Below are 18,184 nucleotides of genomic sequence, written 5' to 3' on the forward strand. Positions count from 1 at the left end.
TTCATATGTATCGATAAACTAAAAAGACAAAAAAAAAAAAATCCCTGCCCTTATAGAAAGGATAATCTAGTGGCAGAGACAGGGAAATAAATGGGTAAACTACACAGTACTTAAGATGGCAGAAAACAAAACCAAAAAACAGCTGTAAGAGAAGTCCAATTCAATAAACCCAAAGGTGTGTGTCTCACTGGGAGTTTTTAGTAAAATAGTATTGGTAAACTACAATAAATCTCTTGCCTGTTCAGTGAACACAGGTGTCCCCCATGACTGAGTACTTCCTAATAGGAAAAGTTAAAAAGCTTATCCTAGGGGCACCTGGGGGACTCAGATGGTTAAACACCTGCCTCCGGTTCAGGTCATGAACCCAGGGTCCTATGATCGGACCCACATCGGGCTCCCTGCTCACAAGGGAGTCTGCTTCTCCCTCTCCCTCTAACGCTCCACCCGCTTGTCCTCTGTCTCTCTCTCAAACAAATAAAATCTTAAAAACAAAAAAAGGTTACCCTAAACAAGTGACCCCTTGGCAAACGAGGTACTGCCAATCCTGAGGCCTCAACTACTATCACCATCACCCTCTTTGACATCTTTAGTTGAAACACACAAAAAAACACATCTGTATAAAAACTACTAAAGAACAGCAATTACAGTTATTGGCTTTAAAGTTCCTTCTCTTATGTAAAACAAAGAAAAAGGAAGGAAAGGAAGTAAGCTAGATTTTGAGCAAGATACACTTCTTTGAACTGGAGTAATAACACAGCCTAAATTTAATAGACTTTATAACTGATCAGATTTAAGTCTAGTTGGAACCTTTCACTAAGTGCTAAGGGATCATCAGTCCTCTCCAAATACACACAACTTTGATTGACAGTTTCCAACTACTGGTCCAGGACATCACGGTCTATAACCCTTTCTTAAAAGAATCTCATTCTAGGGGCGCCTGGGTGGCTCAGTCGTTAAGCATCTGCCTTCAGCTCAGGACGTGATCCCGGAGTTCTGGGATCGAGCCCCACATCAGGCTCCTCTGTTGGGAGCCTGCTTCTTCCTCTCCCACTCCCCCTGCTTGTGTTGCCTCACTCGCTGGCTGTCTCGCTCTCTGTCAAATAAATAAATAAAATCTTTCAAAAAAAAAAAAAGAAAAAAAAGGAATCTCATTCTAGAGGCTCCTTGGTGGCTCAGTCGGTTAAACGTCTGCCTTCGGCTCAAGTCATGATCCCAGCATCCTGGACTCAAGCCAGCCCCTCCCTCTCCCTCTGCCTGCTGTTCCACCTGCTTGTGCGTACACACTCTCTCTGTCAAATAAATAAATAAACCATTAAAAAAAATAAACAGGACAAATTATTAAAAAAAAAAAAAAAGAATCTCATTCTTGCAAGAGTCCAACCTAAGGAGTCACTGCATTTATAAAAACTCATTCATTAAAACATGAATGGGTTGCATGCCAGCAATGTCCCCACAATAAGGAACTAGAATACATTTTATCATTAAAATAATGGGTTTTTTAAAAGATTTTATTTACTTATTTGACAGAGAGAGACAGGCAGCGAGAGAGGGAACACAAGCAGGGGGAGTGGGAGAGGAAGAAACAGGCTCCCAGCAGAGTAGCCCAATGCGGGGCTTGATCCCAGAAGCCAGGATCACGCCCTGAGCTGAAGGAAGATACTTAACGACTGAGCCACCCACGCGCCCCATCATTAAAATAATGTTTTCAATCATTAAAATAATTTTTCTATCACCTTGGAGCCGTTTATCAGTATCAGTTTTCTAAGTAGTAAATAATAGTTGACCCTCAAGCAATGCCTATAACTTTTGACTCCCCAAAAATTTAACTAATAGCCTACTGAGGAGAAGCCTTAACAATAACATCAACTGCTGAATAACAAATATTTTTTAATTCATGAGTATTATATCCTATATTCTTACAATGCAATAAGCTAGAGAAATATTAAGATAATCATAAGGATGAGAAAATACATTTACGGTACTATACTGTATCAAAAAAAATACACCTATATGTAAGTGGACCCACAGATTTCAAAGCCATATTGGTCAGGGGTTAACTGCATATCTGATTTAAACATTTTGTTTTACTGACCAAGAAACTGTGTCTCAAAGACGTTAAGGAAATAAACTGTGACTTCTCTAAAGTTCCAGCCTCATTAGCAACATTTTTTAAAATATTTTTTTATTATGTTATGTTAGTCACCATACAGTACATCCCTAGTTTTTGATGTAATGTTCCATGATTCATTATTAGCATATAACACCCAGTACTGGCCTATCCCAATCCCCCCCCCCGCCGAAGCCCTCAGTTTGTTTCCCAGAGTCCACAGTCTCTCATGGTTCATCCCCCGTCTGTTTAGCCCCCTTCATTCATTACCAACATTTCTAGAACTAGATTACAAGTCTACTATGCCAACCCAATACTCTGACTACTACATTTTTCATTTTGATCACAGTGTTATCCATTAATATCTCAAGTGAAATGAACGGACAATTTTTTTTTAGTTTTAGACTTGAGAACCAAAATAAAACATCGAGACTATAGCTCGATTTTCTGCTAAATTAAATTACATAAAAACTGAAAACAAAAATTAATAGTCTATGAAAATACTGTAGGCAACATTAACAAGATAAAACCTAGAACACGTTTTTAAACAACTAAACAAAGAATTATTATACAGAATATATGATAAACCCTTGTAAATCAACAGAACGAGAAATACAAAAGAAAATTGGACAAAGGGTATAAATAGACAATTCATGAACAAAAAAAGGCAAATGAGGGGGCGCCTGGGTGGCACAGCAATTAAGCGTCTGCCTTCGGCTCAGGGCGTGATCCCAGCATTATGGGATCGAGCCCCACATCAGGCTCCTCCGCTATGAGCCTGCTTCTTCCTCTCCCACTCCCCCTGTTTGTGTTCCCTCTCTCGCTGGCTGTCTCTCTCTCTCTGTCAAATAAATAAATAAAATCTTTAAAAAAAAAAAAAAGGCAAATGGGTAATAAATACCAAAGGTATGCTACCTTACTGGTTATCACGAATCTAAAAAAGAGCTATCACTTACAATCATCAGATTAGCAAAAATTAAAAAGTCCAAAGATATTCAACACTAGCAAAAACATATGGAAACAGAGTCCCTTACGCATTGCTGCTAAGACTATACATTGGTACAACCACTTTGGAGAGCAATCCTGCCATCTCTAATAAACTTAAGTGCGTGTGCCTGTGTGTGTGTGTACCCTACGACCAAACATGGTGTATCCTATGACCCAGCAGTTCCACACTTGGTGCTATAACCAAAGAAATTCCTACACTGGCTTATAGGGATGAGACATGGGTAAAGGAGCTCATCTTGGGAGTTGTCTGTAATAAGAAATAAAAGATAAGATATGTCCATCTATAGTGGAATAGATACATGAACTCTATCTTGTACAATTGGTTTCCTCTGATTGGAAAACTCTAGCCTCTAGACATCTGCATGTCTTGCTCTTAAACTTCAATTCAGGGCTCCTGGGTGGTGCAGTCGTTGGGCGTCTGCCTTCGGCTCAGGGCATGATCCTGGTGTTATAGGATCGAGCCCCACATCAGGCTCCTCCGCTATGAGCCTGCTTCTTTCTCTCCCACTCCCCCTGCTTGTGTTCCCTCTCTTGCTGGCTGTCTCTCTCTCTGTCAAATAAATAAATAAAATCTTTAAAAAAAAAAAAAAAAAAAACTTCAATTCAGTCTTTGCTCAAGTTATCAATTCCTCAGGTAGGTTGTCCCTCACCACCCAGTTTAAACTACATGACCCTCCAACCCAGAATCCCTCTAGTCTGGATATCTTTCTTAATTGTTCTGCATAACGTTGTAACTATCTGACATTCTATTATCTATGTGTTTATTGTCCTGACTTCCCCAATTAGAACTTATGGTCCAGAGACCAGGAACTTCAATTTGCTCAAAGACGTATTGCCAGAATCTAAAAAAGTATCTGGCACATATGAAAGCAACATTAAATATTTGCTAAATAAATGAATTCAATCACTAAATCACAATCTCTGTTTATCCTTATGTAAAGCACAAAAATGAACCCATCTCTGACTTTTCAAGCCCACTCAATCTCACCTCCAGAGTATGTAACAATCCACCTTATTTCAACTCTCCAGTAATTCAACTTGCATTCACAGTACTCAACAAAGAAGGAGCTTCTATTGGCCAGCCACTACTCTGAGAGATAAAAATAAATAAAAAAGAGTCTTTGAAGTTCAGTTCAAAAATGGCAGCAGTGGCTGGGTCCTGAGTGTTCAGGCTGCTAGGTCGGTCCAGGGCCCAGCTGGGACGGTTCCTGTCGTGCAGGGCAAGGAGGGCTCTGCTCACATGTGGAAGGCCCCCATCTACTTTGTGGTGCTCCCAGACATGAGAGTAAGCATCTTCCCAAAGATGCATCACAAGAGCATGAGAGATTTGAGTTCATCACCTACCTCCAAATTCACATCAGGTTCAAGGCCTTTCCCTGGGGACTGGCTATGGAGATGAAAAAAGAGAACCCGGACCACTATCCAGTGCGGACCACAGCACTGGTCTGGACCAGGACTCTGCACAAGGACCAGAAAACTAAATGGAACCTTAAGCTCACCTTCCTTACTTGTATCAAATGATGACCAGTATACTGATCTTCCATCCCTTTAGTTACAGCAGGAGATGGCGTAATACATAATTTAGATTAGATCACAAAAAACAGAATGAAAGAATCTTGCCATTCAATTCTGAAGAGGAAAAAAGACGACAAAGCTGTTCTGGAAGAACTCAAGTGGAAGACATAACTCAGCCTAAGCAGGCGGGGAAAACCTGGTGGGGCACGAAAGAGGGCCAAGAAGGCGTTTATGCTGGGTCATGAAAGTGGAGTAGGAGTTATCCAAATGAGTATGTTATGGGTGTTTGTCAAACAAATGATCGGTACGTTCTAGGCAGAAGAGACACAACGTATTAATGTCTCAACTTTAAAAAACATTCTAACGCTTCTGAAGAATTGCAAATAGTTCAGCATGACAGAATAACGTGAGGCAGAAAACAGCAGAAGAAAGCAAAAAGCAAAAAGCAGGGGTGCCTGGGTGGCTCAGTCGGTTAAGCGTCTGCCTTGGGCTCAGGTCCTGATCCCAGGGTCCTGAGATCAAGCCCGGCATCGGGTTCCCTGCTTAGCGGAGATCCTGCTTCTTCCTCTCCCTCTGCCTGCTGCTCCCCCTGCTTGTGCACGCTCGCTGTCTCTCTCTGTCAAATAAATCAATAAAATCTTTTTTAAAAAAAGAAAGAAAGAAAGCAAAAGGCAAGCAAAGTCCAAATCACTAAGGTCTGTATTTCCTAAATTTGGTAGTTTGGATTGTAATCTGAAAACCTGAATGGAAAGACTGCAGAAAAACAGTACAACCTGCCTATAATAAAAGGAAGGGTAAAGAGGGATTGATATTCATTCTTAGGAGAAAAGTAATTATGTAGAATGTTTACGCAAAGGTCCAGATAATAATGATAGTTTGAACCAAGGTGGTTGCTGCAGGGAAAAATGGATGAAAGATGTAGAACGAGATCTGGCAAATGATTAGAGGGTTTCGGAGCGGGGGGAGTAGCACTTAAGGGTAATAAGAGGGAAAAATTAAGATTTGGGGCATCTCCAACTAAATGACAAGGATCACAGGAGGAAAAGAAGCAACTTCAGAAAGAGTGAGATATGTAATTTTTGAGCTGAACTTAAATTATCTTAAGACAACCACAATGCGTCAGAATTGAAGAGTAATCTGTGCTAAAGAGACAGAGATTTGCTATTCATCAAAATAAAGACAGTGGTTGCAGTCACCAGAGATAAGACCACTCAAGAGCAGGCAGAGGCAAGAGAGCAGAAGACCGTACCTTAGTGTGAAAGTAGTATCTGAAGGGGTCAAAGAGAGAAAAATACACCAAGGAAAGATTGGTCAAGACACAAGAGGAAAATAAGGAAACCACAGGGTCAAAGAAGTAAAAGAGAATTTCAACGAGGACAACTACCCAAAATGTCAAATGATGAAAAAGATTCTACTAGACTTCACAACAAACATCAATGGTAACCACCACCCATCAACTTCAGTGACTGCAGTGGATTGTCAGACTCCAATATACTGGGTTGGGGAGGGGAGAGTAATAAGGTGGCAGAGAAAATGAATATAGGTAACTCGTCCAGACACTCAAAGGAAATAGAGATGAAACTGAACAGGAATCTAGAGTGAAAAGAGTGTATTTAAGATAAGTGTGTTTAAATCTTAGTAAGTTAGTGCTAGTTGAGAGTAAAAAAAGAGTAACCAAGTGTTATGCACTGAAATGTATTCCCCCCAAATTCACATGTTGGCGCCCAAACCCCCAGAACCCTCAGTATTGGAGGTAAGATTTTTGAAGAGGTGATTAAGTTAAAATGAGGTCATCAGAGTGGTGCGTAATCCGAGTGGTATTCTAATAAGAAAAAGAAGACACCAGAGATTCTAGTGCACAAGGGGGTGGTTATCTGTAAGTCAAGGAGAAAAGCCTTAGGGAAATCACTCCCATGGGAACCCGGATCTTGGACTTCCAGCTTCCAGAACTGTGAGAAAATAATTTTGCATTGCTTAAACCACCCAGTCTGTGTTACTCTCTTACAGTAGCCCTAGAAAACTAATATAACACATTAAGGAAACATTGTCCCTGTGAAGAAGAAACTCAGAGCACGAGAGATGGACAAAAGTAGACCTGCTTACAGGTGAAAGAGGACAAAAAACAACGTCCCCACCAAGGCATTTCATTTCCTCTGTGAAGAAGAAGTGACCTCATCCACTAAAGAGTAAGGAGGGAAGGTAGTGGGTTCATAATCACCATCGGAAACAGGAGTTACTAGCAACGCACAGAATTATCAGATTGCTTGCCCATTACTAAATAAATGTTTGTTGTGGAATGAATACCTAGCTCTCTTTCATGAATACTTTAGCTCCATTTTAATAAAGGAGTAACTAGCAGAAGAAAAGCATTGGAGTAAGTCAGAACCTGGGTTATGAATTTGATTACGTGACCTCCTGCAAGTCACTTACCATTGCTGGGTCTCAGTTCCTTCAACCAGATGAATCAGACTTGATAATCAGCAGAAGACGGCCTCAGATCAAAATAAATGCTATGATTTTTATGCAGGTTTATGCATGACCTCAGTCTTCCACTTTTTTCAGCCAAAGTAGTGAGTTTTAAGCTTTAATATAAATTCATATCATCTAGAGAGCTTGTTAATATGCAGGTTCTGATTCATTAGGTTTGGGGTTAAGCCCAAGCTTGCGCATTCTGAACAAATGCTGAGGTGATGCCATACACCACATTTTGAGTAGCGAGGGTGCAGAACACTAATCCAGCACAAGCTCTACAAAGCTTTTAATTGTGGGCTTATCTGTAATCAGCCTGATATTTAGAAAACTAAACAACGATGCTCCAGACTCACACCTGCACTAAGTATGTCTTGCCATTCCCTAAAACATTCTGAAATTAACTGGATAGTCCTCGTTTGATGCACATAGGGAAAGACAGAAATGAGTAATACTGGAACCAATAACACCATATTAGGAGAAGCAAGATTAAACACAATGCACAGAAATAGGTGAAGGGGATTAAGAGGTGCAAACTTCCAGTTATAAAATAAATAAGTCACAGGGATGAAAAGTACAACACAGGAAATTTGGTCACTAATACTGTAACAACACTGCATGGTGATAGATAGTAATGACACTTATCAGGGACACTTATCATGGTGAGCACAGCATAACGTACGGAATTGTCAAATCATCATATTGTACACCTGAAACTAATATAACATTGTATGTCAACTATACTTCAACGACAACAACAAATATAAATACAAATGCACACATATATGAACCTACATACAACACAAAGGTCAAAAAACGATTAGGTCACCTAATCGTATTATCTTTCTCAAAACCCGAAATATTTTTATATCTACAAAAACATATTTAGCTCTTGAAAAGTCTTCAGTATATTTTAACTGCCACATGCCTACAAGGGTTCTTTTGCATTATGGTTTGATCCTGAATGCAAACACTTTCTAAATGTCACAAAATTTAAAGACTTTTATACTAATTACCAAATAATCTCTATGTATTTGTTTAGAACCTCCAATCCTATTGCCACGATTGAATTCATTTGTGATGAGAATTTTCTTCTGCTCTAGGAAGTGTAACTAGGACAGAGACAGCCCAGCTGACCTAGGGCTATAATATATGGCCACAAACCATTGCTATAATTAAACTGTTTCTACTATTCCCTATACTAGGTTACAGGAGGAAAAAATTCCACAATCCTATCACGACCAACAGGGATTTTCATTCTAATTTCAAAGCAACCTTCAGTGAGGAAAGATTAAACAAAAGGTGTCATGCAATGGAAGCCTTATAGTCACTCTCCCCTTAACCTGAAGCCTCTAAACCGAAAAGAGAAGTTTAAAATAACGTTAAAATGGAGTGAACTCCTTATCCAAGAAAAAAAAAATTATGGCTGTAAACTGCTCTTACCTTCTTCTGAAGAATAACCAATTCTCAAAGGCACTACACATCACTACAACCGAGCTCGCTTATATATGGGGTGGGGAGGAGATATGTCAATTGCAATCCTGGCACCAGCAGGCAATTTACCACTTCTGCCTAATTTAGTCAAGTCACTTCTAAATAATACTTTCCTCATTCCCCACTATATAACAAAAGAATAAAGAAGAATGACAAATGCAATGGACCTCAAAATAGTTTTGCTGAATCACAAATACCCCCAATATAAAGGTGCAGAAGTCGCTGGGCTTGAGCATTGGCGGCCATACCTCAGCAAGCGGCTCCCCTCTGAAAATGTGTTAACTTACTTCACCTGTTCATTAAAGGCAAGGAAGGGTCTAACGTTTAATTAAAGCTTTCACAGTATCGTTATTAGCATCAATATAGTGTGTGCAATAACAACATACACTGGTTTTATACTTAAGACGACCACGTTCTCTCATCACCTATCCCCCAAGGGCAAATGCACCACCCCGGCCCGCAACCGCAGCCACAATGGGCACCCTATGCTCTTCTCGTCTTGGCACCCAGTCCCTGTCTCCCTGCACCCGGATTCCTCCTCAACCAAGCCTCCCTTCCCAACCCCGGGCTGACTCCGCCAGCCCCCCAGCTCCTGGTGATTCCCAGGGTTATGCAGAGAGCCAAGCCTGCAGGCCGCCCTCGCCGCGTTACTGCTATTCCTCGTCTGCGGGTTGCCCCACGTTCTTCCCTCGCCTCTCGGGTCTCCGCTGCCCAACTCACGCCTCCCTTCCACTCGCGCGCTCTGTAGCTCTCAGGCCTCACCGTTTGGTTCGGTCCGGAATAGCCCGGCTCTCCCACTTCCACTCCCCAACACGAAGCGAAGTCGGTTGGTCCCGCGCCCCACGCTTCCAATCTACACGCCACCGCCTACTGATGCCGAAAGCGGCTTCTAGGAACGCGCCATGTTCAGCGTCGCGGCTTCAAACGACGCTGACGCGCGAATACTGCGTCACAGACACCCAGAACGCGTGGACTAGGCAAAGCGAGAAGGCGATAGGAGGACGGCAGAAGAGGAGGGAGGGGCTTCCCCTTCGAAACTGAAGGCGCCCGGGGGCTAAATCAGCTGTCTGCGCTTGCGCAGTAGAGAGCAGGGAGCCTGGAGTCAGCCAGATCTGTAACCATGGGAACATTAACTCCGCGTAGCCCGACTACCAGAAGGATCGGTTGTGTCATGGGTTGATTGAAGCTTGCTTGAATCAGAACCATTTTCTCTTCCCAATTCCGATTATCTGTTCTAAACTGTATCGTTTTACGGTCCGTCTCAGCTGAGGAGAGTTAAAATATCTTACTCTCTCACTGGTCCACCCTCCCGCGAAAATTTATTTTTGAATTTCTTTGAGTCCTACATTTGCTGGGCGCTCTACTCCAGAACTATAGCAAGAATGGAAAGATTAAAAAGTCCACTTCTACCCGCCTCTGCTACTAGCTAGCTTAATGACCTAAGTTTTCTTTAGAAAGAGAAGTTGTAAAGATATTGTTGAGGGTTCATAAAGAATAATAAAAATAATAACACTTATTGAACATTTAGAATGTGCCAGATACAATCCAAAAATCTTTACATAAATCATGTATTTATACAAATCCTCAAAACAATCTATGCGGTGCTTTTTATTATGCCCATTTTATAGATGAAGAAACTGAAGCATAGAGAAGTCAACTAACCTGCCTAAGATCACACAGCTAGTAAGGGGCATTGTTAGGATTTGAACCAGGCAACCATAAAGCCTACATTACAAGGGTATTTATCACACAAGGCCTGTTTTAAAAGTAAAAATATAAAAAGTTATCTAAATAACCACCAAGAAAGGAATGCCTAATCATAATATATGCATATATAATAAATCACAAATTGGCCACTAGAAATTATGTTGGCATGTGTTTTGACATGTTAACACATTCACAAGGCATCAGGAAGAGTGGATTACAAAACAATATGTTCAGTATGGTCCCATTTCTGGAAATAAATACATGCCAAAATCTTAACAAGATTTGCCACTAGTTGAATGGTATTGTGGGCATGTTTCATTCATTTATTTATTTAGCCTGACTGTATCTTCTCATTTTACTGAAAGGTAATACTTGTCAGGTTTTAAATGTTCATAGAATCACATGGGATCTTGTTAAAACACAGATCCTGATTCAGCTGGTCTGCGGTGGAGCCTGAGAGTTCTCATTTCTAATGAGTTTCCAGTTAATGCCAATGCTACTGGTCCATAGATAACACATTGAGTAACCAGTCAAATAGGAATATGCAACACACACACACACATATATGCAACATATATGTATGTGGGGTGCATATATGTATATACATACATACATACATATATATATATATATAACCTAATTTGAATTAAAATGAAGAATTTGATTTAGAAGAATAGATCTTTTCTATTTGGGAAAATGGATCTTTTGGAAATCTAATAAGAGCTATAACTTAGAAAAATGCACACACACAAATTTTACCTGCAATTCCAGGTTCCCCAATAGGATGCACTTGGAGGTCCTAGCTTCAGCTATGATGAATGTAATACCTAGTCATACATTTTGTACAAGACAAATATGTACAACTACATAAATAATCTCATTACTGCATTTCATTGATATATTCTTATATTCTCAAGATTCTGTAGAGAAAAAGGCAAATATTTAAATTATCATTGGGCCTGTTCAGAATATATTTGAAATATAAAGATAAATTCAGTGTTTTCCCCTCTAAACAGTTGAGAACCGCAAAGAGATAGCAGGAAGTTGATGAAGCAAATGATAAATTGAAGAAACACTGTCTTCCCTTACCTCTCAATCTCAAGTAGTTTCCAAGATACAAATAAGTTTAATAACTATGCAACTCATTTGCCTCAGTAACTATATTATGATAACTAACTGCTACTAAATATTTTCCTATGTGCCAGTTCTAAGTGTCTTTTATGTGTCTAGGATTGAACTATACACATTTTATGTAATTCATTAATTTCCATCCCACCCTATATGGAGAGTATTCTTTCCCTTATTTTACAGATTAGATGATGTTCATAGGAATTTGTCATTTGTCCATGTTCAAATTCTTACATAGACGAACCCAGACTCAAATTTTGATATATGCTTCGTAGTTGGTAGGATAAAAGAGATCCATATCCTAATCCCCAAAACCTGTGAATGTATTATTTTTCATGGCAAAAGTGACTTTGCAGATACAGCTACATTAAGTATCTTGAGATGGGAAGATTATTCTGGATTATCCTGTGGGCCCAATGTAGTCACAAGGGTGTTTTATAAGAGGGAGGGAGGCAGGAGTGTGAGAGAGAGATGTGACCATGGAAGTAGAAGTCGGAGCGATACGAAGCCGTGAGTAAAGGTATGCAGGCAGCCTCGAGAAGCTGGAAAAGTTAGATTCTCTCCTAGATTCTGGAAGAAACTCAGTCCTGCAGAGGATTTTAGACTCCTCACCTTCAGAATTCTAAGATAATAAATTCGTGTTGTTTTTAAACTAGTTTGTGATAATTTTTTCCAGCAGCAAGAGAAAACTAACAGGTGTTCCAATTTGCTTTCCAATTTGCTACATTTCATGTAATACTGCAACTTGTGTAAAACTGGGTCTTGGGCAACTCTAAAATAGAGCTCTCATTAGATGCTGATTGATTAATTCATCAGATGCTTACCAGGTTAGGAAAACAAGTGTTTGAGAAACTAATTGATCTGACCTTGGTAATATAATTTGTAGCAGATTCAGTTCTGTTTATGATTTTTTAAAAACTTGAAACAATACAAATGTCTTTCAATAAGGATCTATTACATATTACATAAATTATGGTAAGTTTATATAACAGAATACGATCTACTTATTTAAAATGGTGATGTAGACTTATATTCATTAACATTAAAAGATGTCCTTCATATTTAGTTAGGTAAAAACAGGAAAGAGTCTAATATATCCAGAAAGTCTTAGAAACTATCAATACATTAATGGAAGTTAATTCTGAGTGGTGGGTTTCATTTTCTAAAACCTTTGGTATTATCGAAACTTTTTTTGCAATGTTTAAGTATTACTTTAATAAAGAAAAATAATACATAAAACAATCTCTAGTTTGGAAGAGGGAATATAAGAATATCCTCTACCTATAGTTTTTTTTTTTTACAGTGAAATGAGCATTTTTTTTTATTTTCTACTGGTAAGAATAAAAACTGATTTAACTGTTTTAGAAAATAATTTGATAATATATACCCAGAGACTTAAATATCCATACAGTTTGACTAAATAATTTCATTCTTGGAAATCTATACCAGGGAAATAATCAAAAGATAGAAAATATTTTTCATGAATACACTAAAATGTGTATGGCTCTGTTTTTTACAACAATGGTGTGAGAATGACTTAGTAAACTCTTATGCATTCATAAGAAAAAATCTTCTGCAGCACCTTTCAATATTAATAACCAAGACTGTATAACAACTTGGGAAAGTGCTTTTCATGTCACTGTATTTTATGAAAAGAATAACAGTAAATTGTATGACTTCAATTATATAAAAATATGAGTTGCTAAAACAATAGAGGAAAACAGTGTATGTCAAAATGTTCATAAAGGTTATCCCAGCATAGTGCGATTACAGATACATCTTTCATCTTCTTCCTAGTTTCTGTATTTTCCAAGATTTCTACAAGTTAGATTTTTGGTTTTGTTATTTTGTTTACAGTGTATGCTGTTTATAATGAAACATATCAGATTGTTATTAAAAAGTAAAATTGATTTAGGGCTCTTCGGTGGCTCAGTTAAGCGTCTGCCTCCAGCTCAAGTCATGATCCCGGGGTCCTGGGATAGAGCCCCAAGTCGGGCTCTCTGATCAGCAGGGAGTCTGCTTCTCCCTCTCCCTCTGTGTACTCTCTCTCACTTGCTCGCTCTCTCTGAATAAAAAAAAAAAAATTTTTAAAGTAAAATTGATTTAAATTCTATTTAGAATGGCTCAGCTAGTATACTTTGCTTCCCAGCCATCCCACCAGTGATGAGAGCAATTGACTATGATGCCCATATTCAGCTGGAACATAGAGACCAGCAGAGCTCACTCATAGCCAGCAGATGTCCTACTGTGGGACTGGCACAGGCTTCCACTCCCACCTCTGCTGCTTATTACCTGAAGGACCCTAAGCAAGTACCTTTAATCTCAGTGAGACGCAGTTTCTTCCTATGTAAAACAGGGTAATCACGCTTGCGCTAACAAACTTCCCAGGGTCTCACTGAAAATCAAATTGTGTGAAAAGTACTTCAACGCCATAAAACATAATATAAAAAATACAATATTTATAAATGTAGACATTAAAATGTAAAATAGGCTCTATTATAGTTCACAATTAGAACTCTCACTACAAAAATAATTTATTTTTTGCTGTATTTCTAAAGCTTCAAAAAGCTTCATTGTGTAAGATGATATATATTATTTTATGGTGATGATATGAAAACATTTATCTGACAGACACTTTTGGGAGAATCAATTATTAGATATTAGATATTCACTGACAATGCTTAGACTTAGGCTGGTATTAAACAGAGGCCATAATTGTGTTTCTTAATTAATTTGGTTACCTTAAGACAGCATTTATAATGATCTGAAAAAAAAATTAGAACATGCTTATAGAGGAATTTTGCCCAAAGTATTCAAGGTATGTATGTAACTTCTTTCAGCCAAATATCATCATATTTTTCTGTTAAGATTTAGACAGCATAGTAGAAATTAAGACACTAGGTACTCTTTGAAATTGTCCAGTTTTGTAAAGTAGAATTTCATTTTACCATTAAGATTTGGATATTGGCATAATCATAATAATGCTCCATTGTTCTAATCAAATTAAACAGTTGATATTAATTAGATTTCAATTTGATTTTATCTTGTCCAAGTGAATTATATTCCTTTTTCAAAAGGACACAGTGTTTGTTAGTGAAACTCTGTTAAAAGTGTGAAATTTAAACATTCTTGATATTTTTATGACTTCAATAAATTAAAATCTTTAAGGAACTATATTTTATACAAGAAAATGCTTACAACATTTTATTGTTATTCTTCATTGTATTTCCTGGCACATTTAAAATGTTAATCATTTCAAGCATCCTGAGAATTTAAGTGAGCCTCTTGTACCAAAGCAAATGTTATTATAATTCTTTTTCAAGTTATAGTAAAAAACAAAAAAATATAAGATGGCAATGAATCCACTGTGCACACCCAAATTGAAAAATGATTTTTTTAATTAACAAAGGAGATAAATATAAACGAGAGAAGCATAAAATTATTATAATTGAAAGCCATTCGTGTCTGCAAAGATAACTCAAATACATTCCGGCATAAATACCCAATGCTCATGTCTTTAATGAAGTTCATAACCCAGGGTCACACAATTTTCTAGGCCATGGTGCACCCAATATTATCTCACTTCTGAATGCCACCTTGATACTAACAGAAAAAAAAAATTGGTGAATATAGGCAGAATAAGGGATCCCAATTATAAGAACAAGTCTCCCATACTAATGACAGTAGCCCTCCCCATCTTCTTTTATTTCTGTGGAAATTCCTCCATCTACTTTATTTTAGGGCTGCATTTCCTAGAGGGTTTGTTAAAAATACATTTGCCAGGGGCCAATCCTACTCTGATCCAGAATGTTCAGGGTGGGGCATGTAAATGTGAGTTTTCATTATGTGCTAATATTAGTTTGCCTGGGCTGCCATATCAAATACCACAGACTGAGTGGCTTAAAGAACAGAATTCCATTTTCTCACAGTCTAGAGGCTAGAAATTAAAGATCAAGGTGTCAGCATGGTTGGTTTCTCCTAAGGCCTCTCTCCTTGGCTTGTAGATGGCCACCTTCTCCCTGCGTCCCCATAAGCTCTTCTCTCTGTGCACACACACCCCTAGTGTTTTGTGTATACAAACTTCCTCCTTTTATAAGGATACCAGTCGTTGGATTAGGGCCCAGCCTAGTGATCTCATTCTGCTTAATTATCTCTTCAAAGGTCCTAACTCCAAATAGAGACACATTGTGGGGTACAAGAAGTTAGGGCTTTAACAGATGAATTTTGGGAGGATACAATTCAGCCATAACATGTGCCGTAGTGTTTCTGATGCAGGTGGTCCAAGATTCACACATAGACAAACACCAATTTAGATTCTAGGTAAGCTAAATGTACACACTTACCTTAGTCATTTAGTTTTCTGTGCCTTAAAACATGTGGCCTCTTCTACGAGGGTCTTGCTATTTAACTCCTAAAAAAAGATCATTTGGTTATCATTTGGTTTTCCATCCGTGTTGTCTACTCTATTCACTCTTCAGCAAAAGCAAAGGAGACTTAGATTTTGCAGTACCCTAAACTATGAAAAGTGGGATTCCGTCTAGGACAGAGATTCACCTAGGAGTTTAATGCTAAACCTTTTTTTTTCTCCCCAACTAGTAGAACTATCTCCCCACTCCAAGATTTCAAGCTCTCCCTGGCCTGTCCATATGAATTCTCCTAACAAAAACTGCACCCCTCTTTCCTTCTATTGTACTATGTACTTACATTCACAAAGTCTCCCACCTTCATGCTTTCCTCACTTACTGTCCTGCAGTTAGTTACAGCAGAAACTGCCAGGATGTGAGTCAATTCTAGATTTGTGTCCTCAGGACTCTGATCAGATTATTTCCGTCATGGGAGCCTTGCCAGACCATGCTATATAAAATAGCCTCTCCCACCCATCCTGTTGATCTCTATCTCCTCTGCTTTCCTTGTCCCTGCACACTCATCACCACCTCCCATAGTGTGTGTTTTTCCCCACCAGAAAGTAAGTTCTACTTTGCTTTGCTCAGTGTAGAACAGTAACCCAGGAAGATGAGCATGTCCTTGAGGTGATCTTGCACTTCTCTTGTGAAGTAAAAGGTGAGGTCTTCTGCTCAGAGGGAACTGGGGAGGTAGTAGGGGAAATGAGCCTGAGGAGAATTCAGCAGGTCTGAAGATCTTTTACGGAGAATGGGAGAGATTGGAGAAAATTCAAGAAGAGTGCTAGAGCTAAGAGAGCAAGAGCTGAAAGTGGAGCCCATGAAGGTCTCCTACCTACACTATTGTGTGATCTCTGGCAATTCTCACAGCCTGGAGAGGAGGAGAAAATGCAAAACGGTTATTCTGGTTCCTCAGTGACCACCATTGCTCCTTGGCATAACATTTTAGGTCCTTCGTAGTAAGGCCCAATTTACCTTTCCTATTTATTCCTCAGCTATACCAAGTTTCTTTTTCTCTCTTAAACCTCTTTATACCTTGTCTTTGTCACTACGGTTTCCTCTGAATTCCCAAGTTTCCCCTGGCTAATTTTTGTTTGTCCTTTAAAGACTCCACTCGAATATTGTATTTTGAAAATGTTCCCCAACTTCCTCAAATATTAGCCACTGCGTTAATAATCATACCTTTTTTTAAAACCCGCAATCTTTGGAATACAGACCTAGGTTCAAGATGCAGCTGTCATCTACTGTGTGACCTCGAGCAAAATATTAAACATTTTTGTCCTTCAGCCTCGTCTGTAAAATGGATATAATGATAAGACCTATTTCAGACAACTGTTTGAAAAGATTAAATGAAATAATGTACCCAAAGTACCTGGCGTGTAACTCAACAGCAAATACGCTATTATTATAACTTGCATGTCTCCCTCTCTTGACAGAAAGTTTCTTAAAAGCAGTGATCGTATCATGTTCATCTTTTTACTCCTAATATTTGACACAGTGCCTGGAACACGTAGGTTCTCCAGAATTGTGTAGTAAATTAATGATTAATGGAATGACATAAGTAGTTGAAGATGCTACTAAGGTTATGAGGTTTTTCCTGAGTTAGAATTACAGCAAAGAAAGACCAAGGCCTGGGGATGCACACATATTAGTTGCACGAGGAAGAGGCAGCTTTGGTAATCCAAACAGAAGACACTTTGAAGAAAATAGAGAACACACTGAAAAATTAAAAACTGAGAGTCATTACACTGGCAGCGAAACAGACGGAACCTTGTACTCATGGAGCTTAAAATCGTTTACACTGTCCTACCACAAAACGCAATACATACTTACATACGCTTTTACAGCGTTTCGGACTTTCTCTCTCTCTCTCTCTGAACGGAATAGACTCTGGGAAGAGCAGTTTCTTATTTAACTTTGAATCTCCAGCACCAGTAGTGTTTAATCGCAGCTGGAACCCGATAAACGTTTCGAAAATGAATCAATGGCACAAAATGGAGCAAAGCAACTAGGAGCCCTAGCGGCTGTTCCATTCTTGGAAGTCCTCTCCACAACCCAAGCAGCGAATTCAATCGCCCAAAGGAGCAAGCTCCTTATCCCAAATTCCGGGTTTCCCACCCCCAAAGTTTGCCGGAAAACGGGAGCGAAGCACAGGACAGAAAGAAACCTTCTCTGGATTTCGCCGGTCCCAGCACCTGGCTTGATGAAACATCCACACTGCTAACGGCATGATACAATTTAAACCGCCTCCACACCTTCGAGAGCACCACCCCAAAACTTACTCGACCAACTCCGCCCCGACAGGGGAGAGAGACCCCGCTCCGATTCTAGACTAACCAATCCAAACAGCCAGGAT

General features: G+C 39.1%; 1 protein-coding gene across 1 annotated transcript in view; it reads right to left on the reverse strand.

Moving 5' to 3' along the window:
• Positions 1–18,087, reverse strand: part of IPO11 (importin 11) — a 210,218-nt gene extending 192,131 nt beyond the window's left edge. The window contains exon 1 of the mRNA XM_087862132.1: positions 15,772–18,087. Coding sequence (XP_087718258.1) covers positions 15,772–15,780 — 9 coding nt within the window. The 5' untranslated portion in view covers positions 15,781–18,087. The remainder of the gene's footprint in view (positions 1–15,771) is intronic.
• Positions 18,088–18,184: the final 97 nt, after the last annotated feature.

The sequence above is a fragment of the Ursus americanus genome, chromosome 5, assembly GCF_024610735.1.
Source record: "Ursus americanus isolate L20-20 chromosome 5, mUrsAme1.1.p, whole genome shotgun sequence".
Classification (NCBI taxonomy): domain Eukaryota; kingdom Metazoa; phylum Chordata; class Mammalia; order Carnivora; family Ursidae; genus Ursus; species Ursus americanus.